Below are 18,863 nucleotides of genomic sequence, written 5' to 3' on the forward strand. Positions count from 1 at the left end.
ATACATCGAAATGATTGTACGTAGTACATAAATTGCAAAACATTTCATTATAAAATGTTACACATGCCTAGTCAACAAATAAAAATATTATCACCAGGCTACATGGTAAAAATTTGCTTTGAAACTGACAATGTGTGGTAATTTTTGTCATAAAGATAACGTGCGATAGGTTTAAAATTGTGCCCTATTACTCTCAATCAAAAGCCTACAGAAACTATGCAAAAATACTTTTAATAGCACAGCATATCTTGTTACAAAGCGTGACCCTAACATTATGAAAAATCATGTTATAGAATGTTAAATTACTGATTTTTAGAATCGTATGCCGTACAGTTGCCGTATTAAAATATAAACAGGACCTACTCGGGGCTTTTGGATATACTTAACAAGAGGATGGTGACTCTGGCTGCAGCACTGATGGGCACAGGTTCAAATCCCGGAGAAGGCATGGAGGTCTGTAAGCGCATAGCGTTTGTGCGGCAAAGGGCATTTTAAATACACTGGAACGAGCCGAACGTTCTTTCCAGAGGTTGGTGGTAGAGGAAGAGGTGAGAGATTCTCGCCCCCAACATCTGGGCAGAAGCTTAGCATCAGCTAGTTTCATCAATATTTCAACTCCTGTGGTACTACAGAGATTCTGGCTTAGCTTCTAACTGCATGTAGCTGTACCTATTATGCCGGTTTTTACGTTTTTTGTTCCCACTTTATCTACGTCCCTTGTCAAAAGCTCTGCATAAACCTTTGTACTGAGCGACTATGTGACTAAACGAGGCATAAAAGAAAACTCAACGTAAATCTGAACATTTAGTCAACTTAAATTATATATCACAAACTTACAAACCACAGATATTTTAACTGTTTATACAGATATTTTCTTTAAAGAATTTAGCTTTAATTACATAAGCTTTCATTGTAAAATCAATATTCGTACTGTGCTCATACCAAACACGTGTCATACATGAAGTTTAAGTTTTGTTAGATATGAATACGTATTATTTGTGTTTATGTTATATATGAATGCGTGTTATGTACATGGAATTTACATTATTGTTGCGAAAAATCTAGCTGCAGTGAGATAGCTTCCCCGCGTGCCAGATTTGCCGCGAAATCGCCCATTTGGCGATATTTTGGCGATATGCCATAGACGGAGCGAGAGCATTTTAAAACGCTTTCTTATAGCGGTTCAGAGAGCTTGAGAGCGATTGACAGATGAGAGCTGTATTTTAATGCTTTGCCGTGAAGCTGTCTTCACCGTTATAACCTGAAGGCTGTGCTGCTGATTGTTTCAGCTTGTCTGTCGTAAATTTTCGACGAGTGTAAACGTGTCTTTGGAACTGTCCTGTGTAATAAATAGTACTTACTGACGACTAAATTGTGTTTTTATTCTTCGTCAGGTGTTATCATCAATTACTCCAAATCCACGAACCCGTAGAATGCAACATTATGTTATATATGAATACGTGTTATATATGAAGTTATGATATTTAAACTAAAACAGAATGTACAAAATGAATATGTGCACCATAAGTATTTAAAAAGAAATGCTAAATGTTCAAAAATGTCAACTGCAGCAAAATCTAGTATCATACAAATTGTTATATTTCGCAGAAATCTAAGCGAAAAAAAAATACAAATTAATATGAAAGACTTTATTAAATGATACATACCTGTTTCCACAGTATAACACCAACTACACCTGTTATACCCAGTATGTTGAACACAGCCGACCCAATTACCGTTCCAATTCCAATATCGCCTTCGGTGACAAAAGAACCTGTGATAACATACAGCAATTTGAAATGTTTAATGTTGTCATTCCTTATCTAAAACTTGGAAAGAAATAATACTGGCTACTGTGTTGATGAAAGTGATAACTTTACACAAAATTAATACATTTCATGACCTTGCAGTATATATTGTAAGCGCCTCTTAATTGTGATCACATTTGCCCATGCCTATTTTGATAACATGAACCGAATGAGAAGAAAATATCCTTCAAATCAGCAAGAGAATTTAATTAAATTAATAAAAAGTACAAGAAACATGTAAATAAGTATTTTCATAGAATGTTTATTAGGAAAATGCAAAAATTTGCTTATGAATTGTTGAAAGTTAATATACAGGCAATTCACAACAACTTTAGTTTGGCGTACTAGGGCAATTTTTTTTCAAAGAGAAAAAATTCCGCAGATTTTTTTTTTTTTTTTTTCTAAAGAAGAAGAGGGGCCCAGTGTATGATCATTCTAAAATCTTCAGAATTATTCAAAATCTAAGGTTGCACTATTACCTAATTTTAATGGTTGACTAAATTGAAAAACAACTTGTTTGGGAACAAAATTCTCTATTTGGCGACTTTCAGAATCCATTTTAAATTTATTTGGCGATTTTTTTCCTCATTTACGACGACTAGTCAAAAATTATTCTATGATACTATTTAATTAAACTAACTTTAAAATCCTTTACTCTTAACATAAATCTAATAAACTCTTTTTTTTCAAAACATTTTTTCATTATACTTAGCTTAATTGCTATTTTTTTATTTCTTTATATGTAATTATTTGTGTTATGATTATGTCGTCTGCTGTGTGTTATAGATAAAAATGTAAGGGTTTTGATGAAGAAAACCATCTTTTAAAAGTGGGCGATGCAAGAAAAGGCTGAAAATCTCTGGGTTAAAAAAAAATGGAACTAACAAATTCATACGGCAAAAATATGTATAAGAAGAGATTAAAATCAGCTTTTTCTTAACATCCTTATATAATGCTTCAGTGATAAAAATGAAATAAAATGTTTTTTAATGTGCTTTTATTTAATTCACTCGTGCTGTTTCGCTGTGGGTGAAATTTTATTATTAATTTTTAAACTACTTTCGGACAAGTTATCAAGTTCAAGTTTTGTACACACACTATTTCTTGATGACTATGCAATGTGGTGAAACGATTTTTTTCAAAATTCAGCTTAGATTTTTTTTATTTTATGTTTAAACGATTCTTCGCACGTACCTTCGTTTAACGAGCAAACTATGCATAATAGAATTTAAGTGTTTGCATCATCGAATACAGTGGGAAAACAATCTTTTCAATGAAACTTTCATGAAAATTGCATCTTAATGTCTTAATGTTTAGGCTAGTTTTTAAAAATCACTTTATTTTATAGACTATTTGACGTTTATAATTTTAAAATTTCAACATATAAAAATGTATCGGATGTAAAGTTTTTTACGTTCCCATAGATTATAAATCAAAATTTTCGCTTTCTTTTAAGATTATTTTCAAGTATGATAAAAAAATATTAATTGAGAGATTTTCTAATTTTTTTTAAATGTATTGCAATCTGAAACAAACGGAATTAAAAAGCATTTTAAGTTTGCCATTTTGAAGCACTTAAAGACGGAGTTTTCCATCTTGACGAACTGGTGATATTCGTTTTCTCATTTTAGCTTTTAGTAAACTTTATTACTTGTTACAATATTATTATTACATAAAATTTTCGAAACTAAATATTCAAAGCAATTTACAAAAACTTTGTTTAAATGTACTTTATTTTTATCTTTAAATAAACAAAATTTATTCGATATAGAATAAAAATAACAATGTTTACTAACCGATAATAGCTGAGAATAGTTCTGGGGATGACGCGCCAATGGCCATAAAAGTAGCACCAGCAACGTCGGCTGGGAGTTTGAGCTCTGAAATAAAAAGCATAGGGTATCATTTGATTTTTAAATTTTTAAGTGTTTTTTATATGGCTCAATAGCTTTAATTACTCACCGTAAATTACATTATTTTATTCTTTATGAATTACAAGTATACTTTAGGTATACTGAATAGAGAACTGAGATGATGCTTTAAATGATGAAATAAATAATGATATGTTTACTACGATACATAATTTCTATTTGAAAGTTTGAAAATCCGAACTGTCTCAAAATGAAAGCTTCAGGCCTTTGTCCGAAGAGAAGTTTATCTGTCTGTATGATACTTTTTACAACAACGACTGATGGTAGCAATTTCTTTTCTTTTTTATATACGATAACGCTTTATATGTAATAGAGTACATACGTGATATCTACATACATAGTGCGAAAATTGCGTGCAGTAACCCATGCCGATCGCGGGAGTTACGGTTCCCGAATATCATTGTTGTGCTTTCCTTCATCAAGTCTTTCATTTGCAATGATGTAAATATCCTGACACAATAGACCAGCGGTTCTCAACCTTTTGACTAAACAAAAATTGAAAACCTTTAACCCGGCAGAAGTCGCACCAAGAAAAGTTACTAGAGTGGGCTCGTGGGGTATCACATACCTCAATATTTAAAATACGATAAAAATAGTTTTATTTAGTTTTAAAGCTGGTTTTCTTGTTCTCGTGTATTATAAATACGTGAATAATAATTGGGTTTCCAAAAATTAATTTCCAAAATAATCTTAGAGTTAAGATTAAGATAAATGAAAATAATAAAAAAATAAACATCATGCCTCAAAGTTGTATCTCTAATACACCATGCTTATTTTATTTCTTCACACTTTGAACGAAATACATTCGTGTGTTCTTGGCGCAAAATGTTTTCACATTTTAAACATTGCATTCACATTCTTCTGTCCTTGGCGCGAGAGCAAAAAATTTATCACATCTTTCATACTTAGTTGTTTCGAATTTCATGTATTCGTTTTAATTCTTCGTCCAAACTTCTGCTTTTGTTTAGCATGCAGTATGTCAGTTTCTTGGTAAAGTATTAATCTCTGATCTTTGTTCAATACTTTTTTCATTAATTGTAATGCTAAGTCCTTCAGAAACATACTTCTGTTTCTGGTTGGCGGATTAGCAGTTGAATGTAATATAATTCAAGCATTCATTACAGTAACATTCAGTGCAGGAAAGAAAATTACCATTGGCAATCTCCTTGTTATTTTGGAAATTGAATAATTGGCTGACATTTCATCCCACATATCCACTGCTCCTTTAGTCATATTATAAAAACATACAATTCCTGAAGTTTTATTTTCTCCAATAGTACCATCTATAGTATGATCGTTATATAATGTTGAAAGCATAAGAACAGTTTTTCCTTTTTCAGGAAAATCAGGAATTAATGTTTTATCTTTTTCGAAACCAAAACAGTGTAGAAAATATTCCTATTTTCATCTTTAGTTTTCGAAATGCAATCTTCGCTTTCAAATATTTCTAATAAATCTCACAGGCGTTGCATCTCCAATTCATAGGAAGTCATTCTTTTTACCATAATGCAGTTAGAAATTTTTTAAGAATTTAATGTCAAGTTCTTTAAATTCACTTGCGAGTAGAAATATTTACTGTTACACTCTAGAAATAAATTTCTGAACTAAATATTCAGCCAGAAAAACACTTACGCGGACAGGCTCATGGGGTGTGTCATATCCCAGTTCCAACAAAATACCGATAAATCTTTTTCTGAAACACGAAGGCAAAGAAAAAGCGATTCTGAACTTCAACCACAACTAGAAACTCAGCTACTGAAAGCAGCACAGAATTTCAGTTTCACAAGTTAGGAATATTCCACTTTTATGTAGGGTTGGGGTATGATACACCCCACGCGCTTTCCCGCGAGTTAATACCACCACTACAAAGTACTACTACCACCACCACTCTTGAACAAAGCTCAGATCCCATAAATTTACAAGTGTTAGAGAAAAAACTCAATCAGGATGTTGGGATTTTAATTTTTGAATTGAATAGTTAAAAATATTTTGCTTCTTTGCATACCACCTATTTTTCTCTTTCGTAACACCGGTTGAGAATCCCTGCAATAGACTTTGAATATTCTTATGATTTCTTGATCCACTGGCTGGATTAAGGAAGTGATGCTCTGTGGAAGGAATAAAACCTCCACATTTGGAAGCAATGTTGTGAAAAATTTTAACACCGTGTTCTGGAGCACTATCGAGAATTAGGAAAATTTTAAAGCTTAGGTTTTTCTGTTTTAAGCCATGTTTGAGTTCCTTAATGAATGGATTTTCAAACCAGTCATTAAAAAAGATGCTGATGCTCTGCAGCGTATCTCGTATAATTGAAATTCTCGCGCTGGACAAATTAAATGGAGACAACTAGAATGATGTGCACACCGAGTCCCGCAAGTACGCAAGGGGTTACTGTATGTAACGTAAAATGTGTTTGATATACAAGGTGCGTCAGAGAAATGTATACACATTTTGAATGATCATAGAAAATTTACTTTCCTACCTGCAAGGTTAAATTTCTAAGAAAATGAAATGGTATGTTTCCCCAACATGTGGCAGCAGAGTCGCCGACGTAGCTGAGCAACCCAGTTAGTACCAAAAGACTAATATCCACATAGTGGATGTACGTTTGAGCTTTCGAGAAGAAGCAGGCTATTGAGTGGTACTGGAAGTTTGAGAAAGTTGCTGCGGTTCAGACACAGTGGAGATGTGAGTATGGGACTGATCCACCTTCAAGGTTCACAGTTACACGTCTACAAGAAAAATTCGATATTCACAGAACAGTTTATGATGTGCAAAAAGACCGATCAGGGCGACCTCGCACGGCTACAAGTGAGTTCTCATTTTCTTTATTGGGACAGTAAAATATGAGGTAATGAGTTTTACGTCAAGGTTAGGTTGGGTCAATGGCAAGGTTACCTGGTTTGCATGCCGTAACCTACGTAACCTTGACACACTTTAGGATGAAATTCAATCCGCAGACTTCTCGTTGGACACATTAGTGCGAAGTACGGAATCAATCGTGACTCGTACTCAGAAATGTATCGATGCTGATAGTCGCCATTTTGAACATCTACTTTAAATACCATTTGGAACATTTAGTTTGATGAGAAATTATACAGTTTTGTTTTGTCAAATTGGACTACAGCCTTACTTTTTCTAGAAATTTAACCTTGTAGGTTTGGAAAATAAGTTTTCTATGACAGTTCAAAGTGTGCAAACATTTTTTGAAGCCCCTTGTACATGATGCAGAAATTACACGTCCCTAAATATGACTTATAAAATGTTTTCAACTGATATTAAAACTTACTGTCACAGATGATTTCTAAAGCAGGTACAAAGTAATTGTCACAGACCACGGCAATCATGGAGCAAATGTAAAAGATGAGAATCAAATGTATCACAATGCCTCCGTGCTGCCTTTCTTCTTGAGTGAAAAAGTCGCCGGGAAACGAAGTAATCCCGGACGGTATGCATTTGATGCCGGACACAATGGAAGCTTCCAGGAGGGAACGTCCTGAAAAGACATGCAGAATGATGTCACAGCTTTGTTTTATAGTATTTCATATTCCACATTAGTTATTTTCAAAATATTTTAATGAAGTATTGATTAAATGTAACAAATAAAATACAAGCGAAAGAAAGTTTTTTGATACAGACGCTTTTATCTAAAATGGATATGATAATTAATGTATTAAAAGAAGAAAATAAGTTTATCGTATAGTTCAATGAAAATAATTAAATTAAATAATTCTGTTTACGGAATTTATCTGAAATTTTACATCGGGAATAATAAAAGCGTGGGACATCCATGATAAATTAAAAAAGATAATGGCTTACACATTTGACAGTGCGATTAAATTAATAAAATTCGTTAATCAAGTGTTAATTTACATTTCTTTTATAGGACATCATCAAGAAATATGGCCTAAACTTTCCAACTAGGGTACAACTTTCATAAAAGTCTCGGAGAAAATAGCTATTCCATCATTCCAATTTATAAGCATGGTTCCAGCTCCCCAAATAATGCCATGCGGCCAATGACCATGTTAAGTAATAATATGTGAAACGCTCGCAACTGACATTATGTTTCTGTATTCTGAATTTACTATTTTGTGTATTACTGCATCCTAATATGTCCTTCTATATCAACATTGCCTGAAATTATTCCGATTACTCTAAGTACTTGTATATGATGTGGTAATACCACTTTGATTCTGTAGTTGCTGCATGTGAACTCTAGAACTCAGACTGTGATATCTCACCGAAATCTCATCCATACCTCTCGCCACTTGTTCCTCTTTATTACATCTTACAGGCATTTCGATTAACTGAGAAAATAAATAATGAAACTGATATAATTTGAAAATGTTTTCACTCGATATATTTAGCTATTTATTTTTTTCCTGTAATTAATCTATATTTTGTTGAAATCTTAAGATCTGACGTTATGTCTTTAAACTCTCTTTTTGCTTGATATCCATTGAGACCTGAAAACAATCTTGCTTCAAAAATGCTCCTCTGGGAAATTTCCCTTTTAAAGGCAACTAAAATAACTTCACTATCGTCTATGTTTTTTTGTTTGCTTTTTGTAATTAACTACTTGACTGCAAATGGCCAGTATTCTCGCATTAGCTTATCTTCGCTTTTGACCTTTCTTAACGACCAGTATTTTTTAGTAGCCGATTTTTTCTCTTTTCTTTTGTTAGCTTGTCGCTCTATAGTGTTTTGTTTTAGCTAGAACGCCTCAACCCGCCTGATCACAAAGTGATCTTATGGTCCAAAAAGGGGCGTCCCATTCACACCAGAAGCGAAGGCAGCCAGCGACCCGGAGAGTCCCCCAACAAAAGTTAAAACGCCAGTTAAACGCTCTATAGTGTACTGGTTACTGAGTTTTTTAAAAGATATTAGAAAAATGGTATGTACTAAAACTCAGAACGGCTAAAATTGCCTAGTTTATGATGACAGGTTTTTAAATTGCAACATATATATGTATAAGCCGCCACAAAACTGGAACGCTCAGTTCTTTCAAAGATAAATTGGTCATAACATAACTCTACCTCTAATCGAATAACCTTGCGATGGATTCTTTAACCGACCGCAAACTGTCTATCCAAGCTTTATTTGAATTACAGTCAGACCATTATTTAGTGGCTTGATTCGAACCATTAAGCGTTGGCGATAAACGTCGCTGCCAGTTAAAATTTTCTATAACTTGTTACACCTTTTCTGAATTTTCTGTTTATCTTCTAAGGTAATACCTTCAAATCCTGACCTGGCCAACTGCAATCTTTCTTCATCCGCGACCTCTCTCTTCATAAAGTTTATTGACAGCATCAAAATTGACTTCATGAAACTCGTATCACTGTCAAGATCGTCCTTTTCTCCAATATTGTACCTTTGTCCTGCTCTTAAAATATCATCAGATAAGCAGGATTCTATCATGGCGAACAGTCATGCTGCATTGCTTTCTACATCAAGCCTCATGGATGCTAGAGAGTTTAAACGTACCTTAGTAAACAAGTTTCATAATGATAATCTGTCTTACAGTAAAAACAGAAAAATGTATGCCAACGCTTAACGCTGCATCGGGAATTATAAATGTGTACTGCTATGCTTTTAAAATTTCTTTAATTTTGTGGTTGATTTGTATATGGCGTAAATACGAAGAAAATTTTGTTTAATAATAATATTAAAAGAAAAAAAGTTAGTAGGTGTAAGCGTAACAGCAGGCTAGTAGACTGCGAGCTCAGCGAGAGCGTAAAAAACCTTAACAAATACTTTTGAATGACCGTAAAATCTGAAAACTTTCAGATTTTTTTATTACTTTATTTATTGCCTAATTTTTTTCACTGGCAAATTTTTCTTCAATGAGGGATGCACTTCGAGTATAAAGATTAGGTGTACAGCATCGGTAAATAATTTCCAGAAACGTTATGAAACGTTCGTAAACTAACTTTTTAGATTTTCCTAACTATGCTGTGAATGTGTCTGTTGTACGTTTCTAATTGTATTTGCATTAAATTAGTTAAAATGTAATGCTATTTTAAAGCATATTTTTTCTCCGTGGTAATGATAAACGTAGCCGCGGATAGAAGTGATCGCATTAAGTGGCGTCTAGCGCTCTAGCGTAATGATTCGTTTTTGCGAAGGAGGTTTTGGTTGACATCATTTAGAAAGTACGCCTAACATTACATTCTGAAGGGCTCATTACTTTTCAGAATGTAATATTTTATTTCGTAAACTTTTTCACTAGTTCTGTAATTGTGTTCTGTTTTTAATATAACCGTCATGTTACTGCTTGCAGCAAAATAATCCAAAAGGCCAATGACTCATACTGCTACAGGAGGAAGGCGGACAAAAAAAAAAAAAAAAAAAAAAAAAAAAGGCGCGGTCATGCAATGCTGTTAAACAAAATTAAAAGCATTCAGCTTTAAGAAGTACGATTATTTATGTTAATTCTCCCTTTCTGATAAATTTCTCTTCCTGTTTCGGGGTAAACGTGTTTCGCTTTCAAGGCACGTCGTTTTTCCTAATCATTTCGTGAACACCCGCTTTATATGTATAAATAGCTCTGTGATTTACCGTGAGTTGATAGAAAAATATGGAAATGTTCCGTACTTCATTCTTTTGTAATTCTAAGAGAGTAGAAAACATATTCATCATGCAATATAAAACATCTCCGGGAAGGTTATGTTTCAGAAGCAAATTATAAATGTGTAAAATTTTATGATAATTAACCAGTTATCAAGAGTTGAACCTGTACTATAACTTTATTATAACTTATATAATCTATTACTTTATTACTTTTCTTCCCGTAGTTTTCACCAGAAGCTAAATTAGTGGTTTGTGTATTCAAGGTGAGGATTTGAATGTTTAGAGTTACAGCTTCTGACAACCTTGTCTTGGGGTTACTATCGCAAAGTTTTACTTAAATTTATTTTGGCTTAGCATCTTGCTAGCCTACGTAATTATCTTCAGCACCTTTAAGTAGTCTATTTTATGTGTTGTCTCCGACTACGTTAACTACATTTGAATTTAATTGTTATTTTAATTTAAATACGTACAAATAGCAGAAGCTCGTTTGCCCACAAGATTACGTATATAAAAGAATTTTATTCACACTTTGAATTAAGATTTCTTTCTATTATGATTGTAGTGCCCAAATTCGGAATAAATTTAGTATTTGGTTATTTAATCACATTTCTCTGTTAACGAGTTAAATTTTTTAAGTTTTTTTGATGTTGTAGAGACATTAGGTATTTTTTGGAAGTAGGATTCATGAAAAATAAGCAAAGCCTTCGCCGGGAATCAAACCACGGACCTTTGGAATAAGCGACCAGCGTGCAAACCACTACACCACGAAGGTACGCTAAGGTGATAGAAATAGCTTATAATGTAATTTAGGACGCAAATAAATTCTTTAATAAGTACTGCCCACTTTAAAAGCTCATTTTTGTTTAAAACTTTAGTGTGTTCAGGTTTATGCAACTAATCATCTAGCACTTCTTTATGTCGGGAACAAATAGAATAGTATAAATTAGTTCCAATAATGACACCACTTTCGTTTGAGTTACCATGCATCTGTGTTTAATATAGCCAATCTTGCAGTCAAATTCTGATTAGCTTGATTAAGCTGCATTTATAAAAATACAAAATTAAGTTTAAAATAAATCTGAAAGCTTTCAGCTTTTATATATATTTATACTTTATATTACGCTCAAAGGGTGTTTTTTAGCATTTGTGTGTTACCCGTATTTATTAAATATCATGTTCTTCGCACTTAAACCATCTGGAAGCCCAAATTTGGAATTTAGAATTTGTTTTATTATCGATTTCATATTTTGTAAAACTTAAACGAATTTTTGATTAACAAACTGAACGATTTCAAAGCAAGAAATGGCAACACTGTAAAGAGAAAAAAAAAATTATCTCCAACGCGCGATGACTGCGTATCGGAAATTCTAAAGATATGCTCATTTTTAAATTATTTTGGAATATTGCTCTTAAACTGAATTTGATGGTTTAAGTGTAAAGAACATGATATTTAATAAATAAAAGTAATGCACAAAACGTTAAAAACGCCCCTTTGAGCGTAATGTAAAATCTGAAAACTTTCAGATTTTTTATATTTTTCTTCCGTATTTCTAAATATGCTCTCCTAGTGAAAATGTTGCCGAGTCCTGATAGACAGAAATATTTCTATTACAGTAAACGCCGCTTAATTGTGATCATATTTGTCCACGGCTATTTTGATAATATGAACTGAATGATAACATTAAGTGATGGAAAAAATATCCTTCAGCAGAGCAAAGGAATTTAACTCATTTAATATAAATACAAGAGACTTATAAATGGGTACTTTCACAGCATTTTAATTAATAAAATATTTAAGTTTGTTTATGTACCGTTCATAATTTTTCTGGAAACTATTTGACCGATAGTGTACCTCTTAAATAAACTTAATAATCGGAATGTATCTCTCATTCGAAAAGAATTTGGCAACAAAAAAAAAAAAAAAAAAAAAAAATTAAATTAAGCAAAAAAGCAACTTAGGTCTTTGTAGATGTTTTCAAATTGTTTTTTCAAGGGGTGGGAATGCAAGGGCTTTCCTATCTGAAGAAAAAATACTTGAAGCTGATCTCCTTAAAAATCGATAGAGTTATTCAACATAAACGTTAAACGAAGGTTGCGTATTTGCCTAATCTTAAGTGATTGACTGAATTCGAAACCCCGCTGCTTGGACACTTAATTTCTTACTTGGCGACAATTGTCTGTCACTCGATAATTTTTATAATCTATTTTGACTTAACTGACTTTATTGTATAAATGATAATAGTTAACGAATTGCTGTTTACAATAATGGAAATATTTTCCACATTTTCGTATAGAAACGGGCGGCCCTTGGGCAATTCGATAACAATATCCGAATGATTACATTAACCGCGATCATGTGAAGCGCATGAATCATTGTATAACATGATCATGTGATCATGTTATACAATGCTTTTCGCGATTGTTATGTTTTTTATGAAGAACTAACACTTTAGGGGAAATTAAGCAATAGTAATAATAATAACAATAATAAAATATTTGAATATTCTTTACTTTGATGCTGTCCATGAGAAATTGTTTTAGGATGAATGAAACTGCCTTGTAGAATACTCAGGGTGGAAGAAATGAAGATGAAGCATGGCAATATATATTTCAATCTCAATCTCAGTCTCGTACGCCTTGAGTTTTGCTTTGGCAAAGCAGTAAGAGACAACTGACTGCTTGTAGTTGTCATAATAGCAGCATGTCAGAATATCTTCGGCGTAACTGAAAGAAAAATGGAGTCAATTTGTGCAAACTTATTAAGCAAACAAACGAAGTATAGCGAAAGCGCTTTCCGCTGCTTGCCGCTATTGATTGCCGCTATTGTTTTTAAAATAATGTGAAGTGGATGTTATCGTCCCGATTCTGCACTTTGCACGAACTTGCTATTTAGTCTTAGATTATTGTTTTTATCTTAAAGAAATATTGCCTTAGTTGTTACTCTCTCGGTAATGATAAAAATTATCGAATATGATAATAATGCACCTTCGTATAAAGACAAAGTTTACTAACTTAACATAACTGGATCCTTCTTTTTATCGCACGTAAAAATAGAACGAGAACTCTGGCCTCAGTGATAAATTTTCTCTATGCAGTTATACGAAGGCATTATGTTAATAACCTAAGCACTCTACGCTACTGAATTAGTATTAGTGTGATAAAGCACCGTTAATGTGGCTATCTACTGACTACTCGCAGAGGCGGGCCCCACGGGGCATCTGATCGGGAGAGAGGCCTACGAAGAATATTAAATGTTTAAATATAGGTACTTATCTGTAAGCACTTAAAGTGCAGAGTCATTAGGTTAATTGGAAGCAGAAAAGCTGAAAAATATGCAACCGCCTTCGCCGGGAATCGAACCACGGACCTCTGGAATACCGGCCCAGCGTGCTACCGTTAGGACCATATCACACGGCGTTTGTTTCACACGAACAACTTTTTCGGACAATTTTTCAGCCTGGTTTACTATTGAAAGAAAAACGTGTGGCTTTTTCCTTCCTTTCGAAAAAAGTTGCAAGTTGTTCGTTTTCAACCAATCAGCTATCAGCGCCGAATGCTGTTAGCTTGTTTGTAATGGAGAACCATTCACTTAAAGTTATTTTACGTAGCGAAGAGACGTAATCTTCTTAATTACAGTATTTATTTTTACTCAAGAGAAAGTTAGAACGCAACATATATTCTTACAGAGAAAAAAAAAAAATTCTGAAATGTTTCAGATTTTAAATTACGTCCAAAGAAAGGGGCGTTTTTTAACATTTTGTGAGTTACCTTTCTTTATTAAATATCATGTTCCTCGCACTTAAACCATAAGATCCAGTGCAACAGCAATATCGCAAAATAGTTTTAAAACGAGCATATCTTTAGAATTTCCGATACAGAGACTCACGCGCTGGAGATAAAAATGTTTTTTCTGCACAACGTTGCCATTGCTCGCTTTGAAATCCTTGAGTTTGTTAATCAAAAATTCGTCAAAGTTTTAAAAAATAGGAAATCGATCATAAAACAAATTTCAAATTTCAAATTTGGTCTTCCACATGCTCATATTCGTTGGAGGATTACGTTATTCAAGATTCGATGACTCTATGTACCGTTGTTTTATCACAATACGAGAAATATACATACATTTATGCAGATTTTTCATTATTTAATTTCTTCAAATATAATGCAGGACTCTAACATTTTGTGGCAACAGTTTGAAAAGTGAACCGACATTTATGAGTCCGACGCAAAATGCCAAAACGAAACTAATAGTCCTTCGGGATTCAAATCCCTTTGGACTAAAAAAAAAAAAAAAAACTGTTATTGGAGCCTGTTATTTTCAGCAACGTCAACACGTAAACAGTAAACTCCAACCTTGTGGAGTCTTCTTGTGTGCTTTGGGAGCACATACTATAGACCTTACTGAAAAGATGAAGTATAGAATTCTCGCTAGATCTTGGAAGAACAGATGACTGCAAACGAAGGTTTTAACCTTTTTATTTTTAACTTAACGGAACAGAAAATGCGTTAGCTCTGTGCTCACAGTTTAACTACCGCTTGTGGCTAAGTAACTTAAGCAGAAAATAGCATATACAATCACAATAAATTAAAGTTAGGTACACGACTGGCTCTTACTTTATCTAAACGGCTTACTCGGCTGCACACAACAAAGCCGAGTCTAGAATATCAATATAATCTAAAGTAAGCGTCTAGCACTAACTATTCAGCTACAGAGTTATTTTCAGACACGCGGTATAAATTCAGAACTAACTCTTCTATGCCTCGAACTCTAAAAATCTGCTACTTAAATACTATTTCCGAACTCACTTAGATTTGCATATATGTCATTAAATTTGCATTCTGGCAAGAAATTGAAATCAGAAGGGAAAGAAACGTTTCTTAAAATAACAATAATTAGAACAAAATAGGTCTTTACAGCCTCACTGTTACATCTTTAAGATTCTATCACAATGCTGTCAAGAAATTCAAGGAATATAATTTGGTGTAAATAGAAAGTTACTATTTAATCCTATATTTATGCTACAATTTTAATTAAGAAACTTCAGTTTTCCATGATATCATTAAAGCAGCTTTAGGCAAAAGATCATTGCCTATATTTGGCAAAATACAGTAAAACCCATCTTAACGCTGTATCCGTATTATTCGGTAGTACTGAAATTTCTTTGAATCGCACGTGGTATCAGTATTCTTTAGTTGGTTTAGGATTTAAAGCTCTATAAAAAAATCATTTAACACTGCAGGTGGGTGGTAAGGGTAAAGGATACTTAAAATTAAAACCACCTGCTTGTTTATAGTTTCAAAACTCGAAGAGCATCGAGGGTATTTCAAAATTACCTTTACCAGTAATTTGGGAGTCCAATAAAAGTTTTGAATCACTGTAAAACCTTTTGAGAACTGAACAGTTTTGCCTGTTTGTTAAACGCTACTACGAGTTTCAAACGCTAGAACTGAAAGCTTTACTTTTGATTGATTTTGCTTTAAGCCATCTAACGTATTTGTCCGGTTCTGCAGCAAGAAATGGTTTTCTTGCCTCAATTTTTACAAGTTTCAATTGGTGAAAGTCTTTCCAACGACGATCTTAAAAAATCGCACAAAGATGACGAGATGAGTGTTTCTGAAGACGAAGAGCAACATAAACTTTGCTCTTCGTTTTCAGAAACACTCATCTCTTCATCTTAGGATTTTTCTTAAAATAAGTAAATAAAAAAATAAAAGTTTAGCCACAAAACGGAAATTACGGATCAGTTAAATTTTGATAGAAGTGTCACTGCTGTGATGTCTTTCGACGACTAAGCAACAAAAAATTTAAAATGAGGAAAAATTGTCCTCATCAGAAGCATAAGTTCTTTTTTCTAACTTTTTTAAAATTTTCATGACTGTTTTATGAATAAAAATCGATATTGTCAATAAATAAGTCTATAATTAATGCAATAAAAATATTTAACAATAAATGCTACAAAATAAAACTGAAAATTTTTCTTATTCTCGCTTCTGTTTCAATTATCCCTATTACTTACTTAATGAGATGACCTTGTTCAACGCTGCTTCGTTTAGCGCTGGACGTTACTGAAATGTATTAAGCTGTATCTAATTTGCTATGTTTTAAAATCATTTACTTCACCTGCTACAGATCAAAAGGAAACCCGTAGATAATATTATTTATCTTGAGGCTGTAATTGTTTCTTGAAAATTGTGTCATAATATGAGATAATGATTTAAACTGGTTTTTACACGTTTGGTCTTTGATCTTGATAAAATATGCTTAACGATAACTTTGTTTGGTTAATAACTGTATTTTGACCACATGAAAACGGCGTGGCGTGATATAAAACTATTAAGATTATGTTTTGTTTAACTATCTCCTTAAGTCTGAAGTGGCTTGATTAGAAATGCTGTAATATTACCCCTCCTCTTCTTATGTCATCATAGGTAGTCTTCATAAATTTTATGCAATATATTTATTCATTGATAAGGCTAATTAATTATTGAAAGAGTTAATAAAATACGCAATCAAAAGCAATTACTATTATTGAGTATATTTAAATATTTTAATAAATGTTGTTCAGTCATTTCTGAAATTTTGGGTTTCATCAGAAGAGGTATGGTTTAACTCGCAAAATCGAAATCTTATAAGAAAAATCAGAATTTTAAAACATTCCTAGAAATGATCATCTTTGGAAATATTACTTTGAAAGTTTTTATGTTTATTAACGCATTATCTTATTATTTTTACGTTTACTGTTACTTCTGTTTTCGTCGGCTCCCACCAGGATGAAGATTAGTTAATGGATAGAAGTGCAAAGTTCTTGAAGTTAAGAGAGAGCTTTTGACAGCGATTACTGACATCTGTGTTATTTTCGCTCGGCTCTTAGAGCAGAGTTTCTTAAACTGTGGACTTGACTGGGATCGCGAAGCGAAAGTTGGGCTCGCGAAAGTTTAACCCAGATACAAGAATTTAAAGAAACATTATTTTGAATCCCTTTATTATGTTTGGTTTATTGTATTACATTTTCTGTGCAGCATAATTCCAAAATCGTAACGTTTCTCTGTGCGGCAAGGAGACACTCAAAATAATCGGCGAGTCAAAAGTCTTCTTGAGAAGTTGGTGGTAGGGGAAAAGGGAGGAGACCATCGGACCGTCTTGGGGCGTTCTCCCTCAAAACTGGGGCGAGACTTCACCTGTACGACCAATGGCGATATTCTGGTGTCCCTGCCCATTTCTACCTGTACACAACTTATGGTGCATCTTTAGCAACGTCCTCGGTGATCGACGAATGAGTTAAGTTAGTTACAAGTGTCCGGTCCTTTGAAACAACATTCTTAGCTTTCTGGAAAGAATTTAGAGTTTCTATTTTAAGTGTTCTTTTGTGTTAGAAATGTTGTTTATGGCCTTGAAATAAAACTCCATCTTCTATTTCTTTGGTTTAAAAATACCTGCTTCATGAAATCTTAATGACTGAGACCAAGTTCGGTAAGCGCGTGTTAATACTCTAGTTGCACTCGAACATTTGTTCCGAATTTGCCGCAAATTGCGGGTTAGTGTTTTTCTATATTTTTATACTTTGTGTAACCTGGACTTGGTGAGGCAATAAAAATGTTTATTAAAAATCAGAGCGTCTGAATTTGTGCGTTCTACAAATACCTTTAGAAGGGGTCTGTTGTCTTTACGGTTCTAGGATTTGGTAGTTAAAGCAGTGTAAAATCGTACATTCCGAGAAAATGATCTTCAAGATTTAAATTTGAATTAAATAATTACATTTATTACATTTCATGTAAGCCTTTTTAATAAAAATGTAGTATTTTTAAAACTGTATTCGTAAATTTGTTTCTTATTCCAAGCATGTGTTATGTTTGGAACCTTGCTTTGGTTAAAACTTTTAATGTTATCAGCCTAAAAGGGCTACTATTCTCGAAACACGATTTTGCGTTGATTAGCTTTATATAAATACTTGTTTCACTTTTCATTCGAGTCTGTTGCCATTCAGAAAAGTGTAAGATATATTTGTCTTTCAGACTGAATCTGTCTGTTGTGGATAACTATATGTTATATCCAGTTTATAGTTAATCTCTTATGGATAATAATATTTAAGCTATTTAAAAGTGAAAGATGACATCTTAAGAATATTATTTTTTGACTTTTCAGTCGGATTGATTTAAATAAAAATGGATTTAAGATGCATCTAATTTAAATCATTCAATAATTTTACAGAATGATGTCATATATTTTCTCACTTTTCAAAATATACAGAATATATATAACTTTCCCATCTTTGCTAAATCAAGGATTCCCAACCTTTCTCTTGCACCGACCCTCTTTTAAAGGAATGATTTCCTTCATCGAACCCCTTACATTTTTCTCCAGCATGCAACGTAATCATAATACAGATACTTGCACATAAATAACTGTAACGTAATAATTAGATTAAGAATAAGAATAAATGATTAAAAAGTGGTTATTACACTCACGTTTCATTGTATTTTGTATTATTATTAACCCAGAAGGGTAATTTGCCCAGAAAGGCTATTAATTTCGTTTGGGCATTTTGCG

At 33.0% G+C, this 18,863-nt stretch overlaps 2 protein-coding genes across 4 annotated transcripts in view; one reads left to right on the top strand and one right to left on the bottom strand.

Moving 5' to 3' along the window:
- Window positions 1-18,863, bottom strand: part of LOC118192265 (sodium/potassium/calcium exchanger 5-like) — an 89,860-nt gene that overhangs the window by 29,264 nt on the left and 41,733 nt on the right. For 2 of the 3 annotated variants that reach the window (XM_085825044.1, XM_035363190.2), the window contains exons 2-5: window positions 12,827-13,039; window positions 7,029-7,235; window positions 3,605-3,688; window positions 1,668-1,774 (exon numbers count right to left, since the gene is read on the bottom strand). In XM_085825044.1, the coding sequence (XP_085681170.1) occupies window positions 1,668-1,774; window positions 3,605-3,688; window positions 7,029-7,235; window positions 12,827-13,007 (579 nt within the window). In that variant the 5' untranslated portion in view covers window positions 13,008-13,039. Of the gene's footprint in view, window positions 1-1,667; window positions 1,775-3,604; window positions 3,689-7,028; window positions 7,236-12,826; window positions 13,040-16,332; window positions 16,349-18,863 lie in introns of those variants that run through there. The other variant, XM_035363188.2, reaches the window with a different exon arrangement.
- The window catches only part of LOC118192266 (prostatic acid phosphatase-like), a 57,818-nt gene continuing 45,304 nt past the window's right edge, over window positions 6,350-18,863 (top strand). Inside the window, exon 1 of the mRNA XM_035363191.2 lies at window positions 6,350-6,550. Within this exon, the coding sequence (XP_035219082.1) occupies window positions 6,434-6,550 (117 nt within the window). The 5' untranslated portion in view covers window positions 6,350-6,433. The remainder of the gene's footprint in view (window positions 6,551-18,863) is intronic.

Source organism: Stegodyphus dumicola, chromosome 10 (assembly GCF_044657685.1).
Source record: "Stegodyphus dumicola isolate Sdum_Otavi_A_Nest chromosome 10, ASM4465768v1".
In the NCBI taxonomy this organism is placed as follows: Eukaryota; Metazoa; Arthropoda; class Arachnida; order Araneae; family Eresidae; genus Stegodyphus; species Stegodyphus dumicola.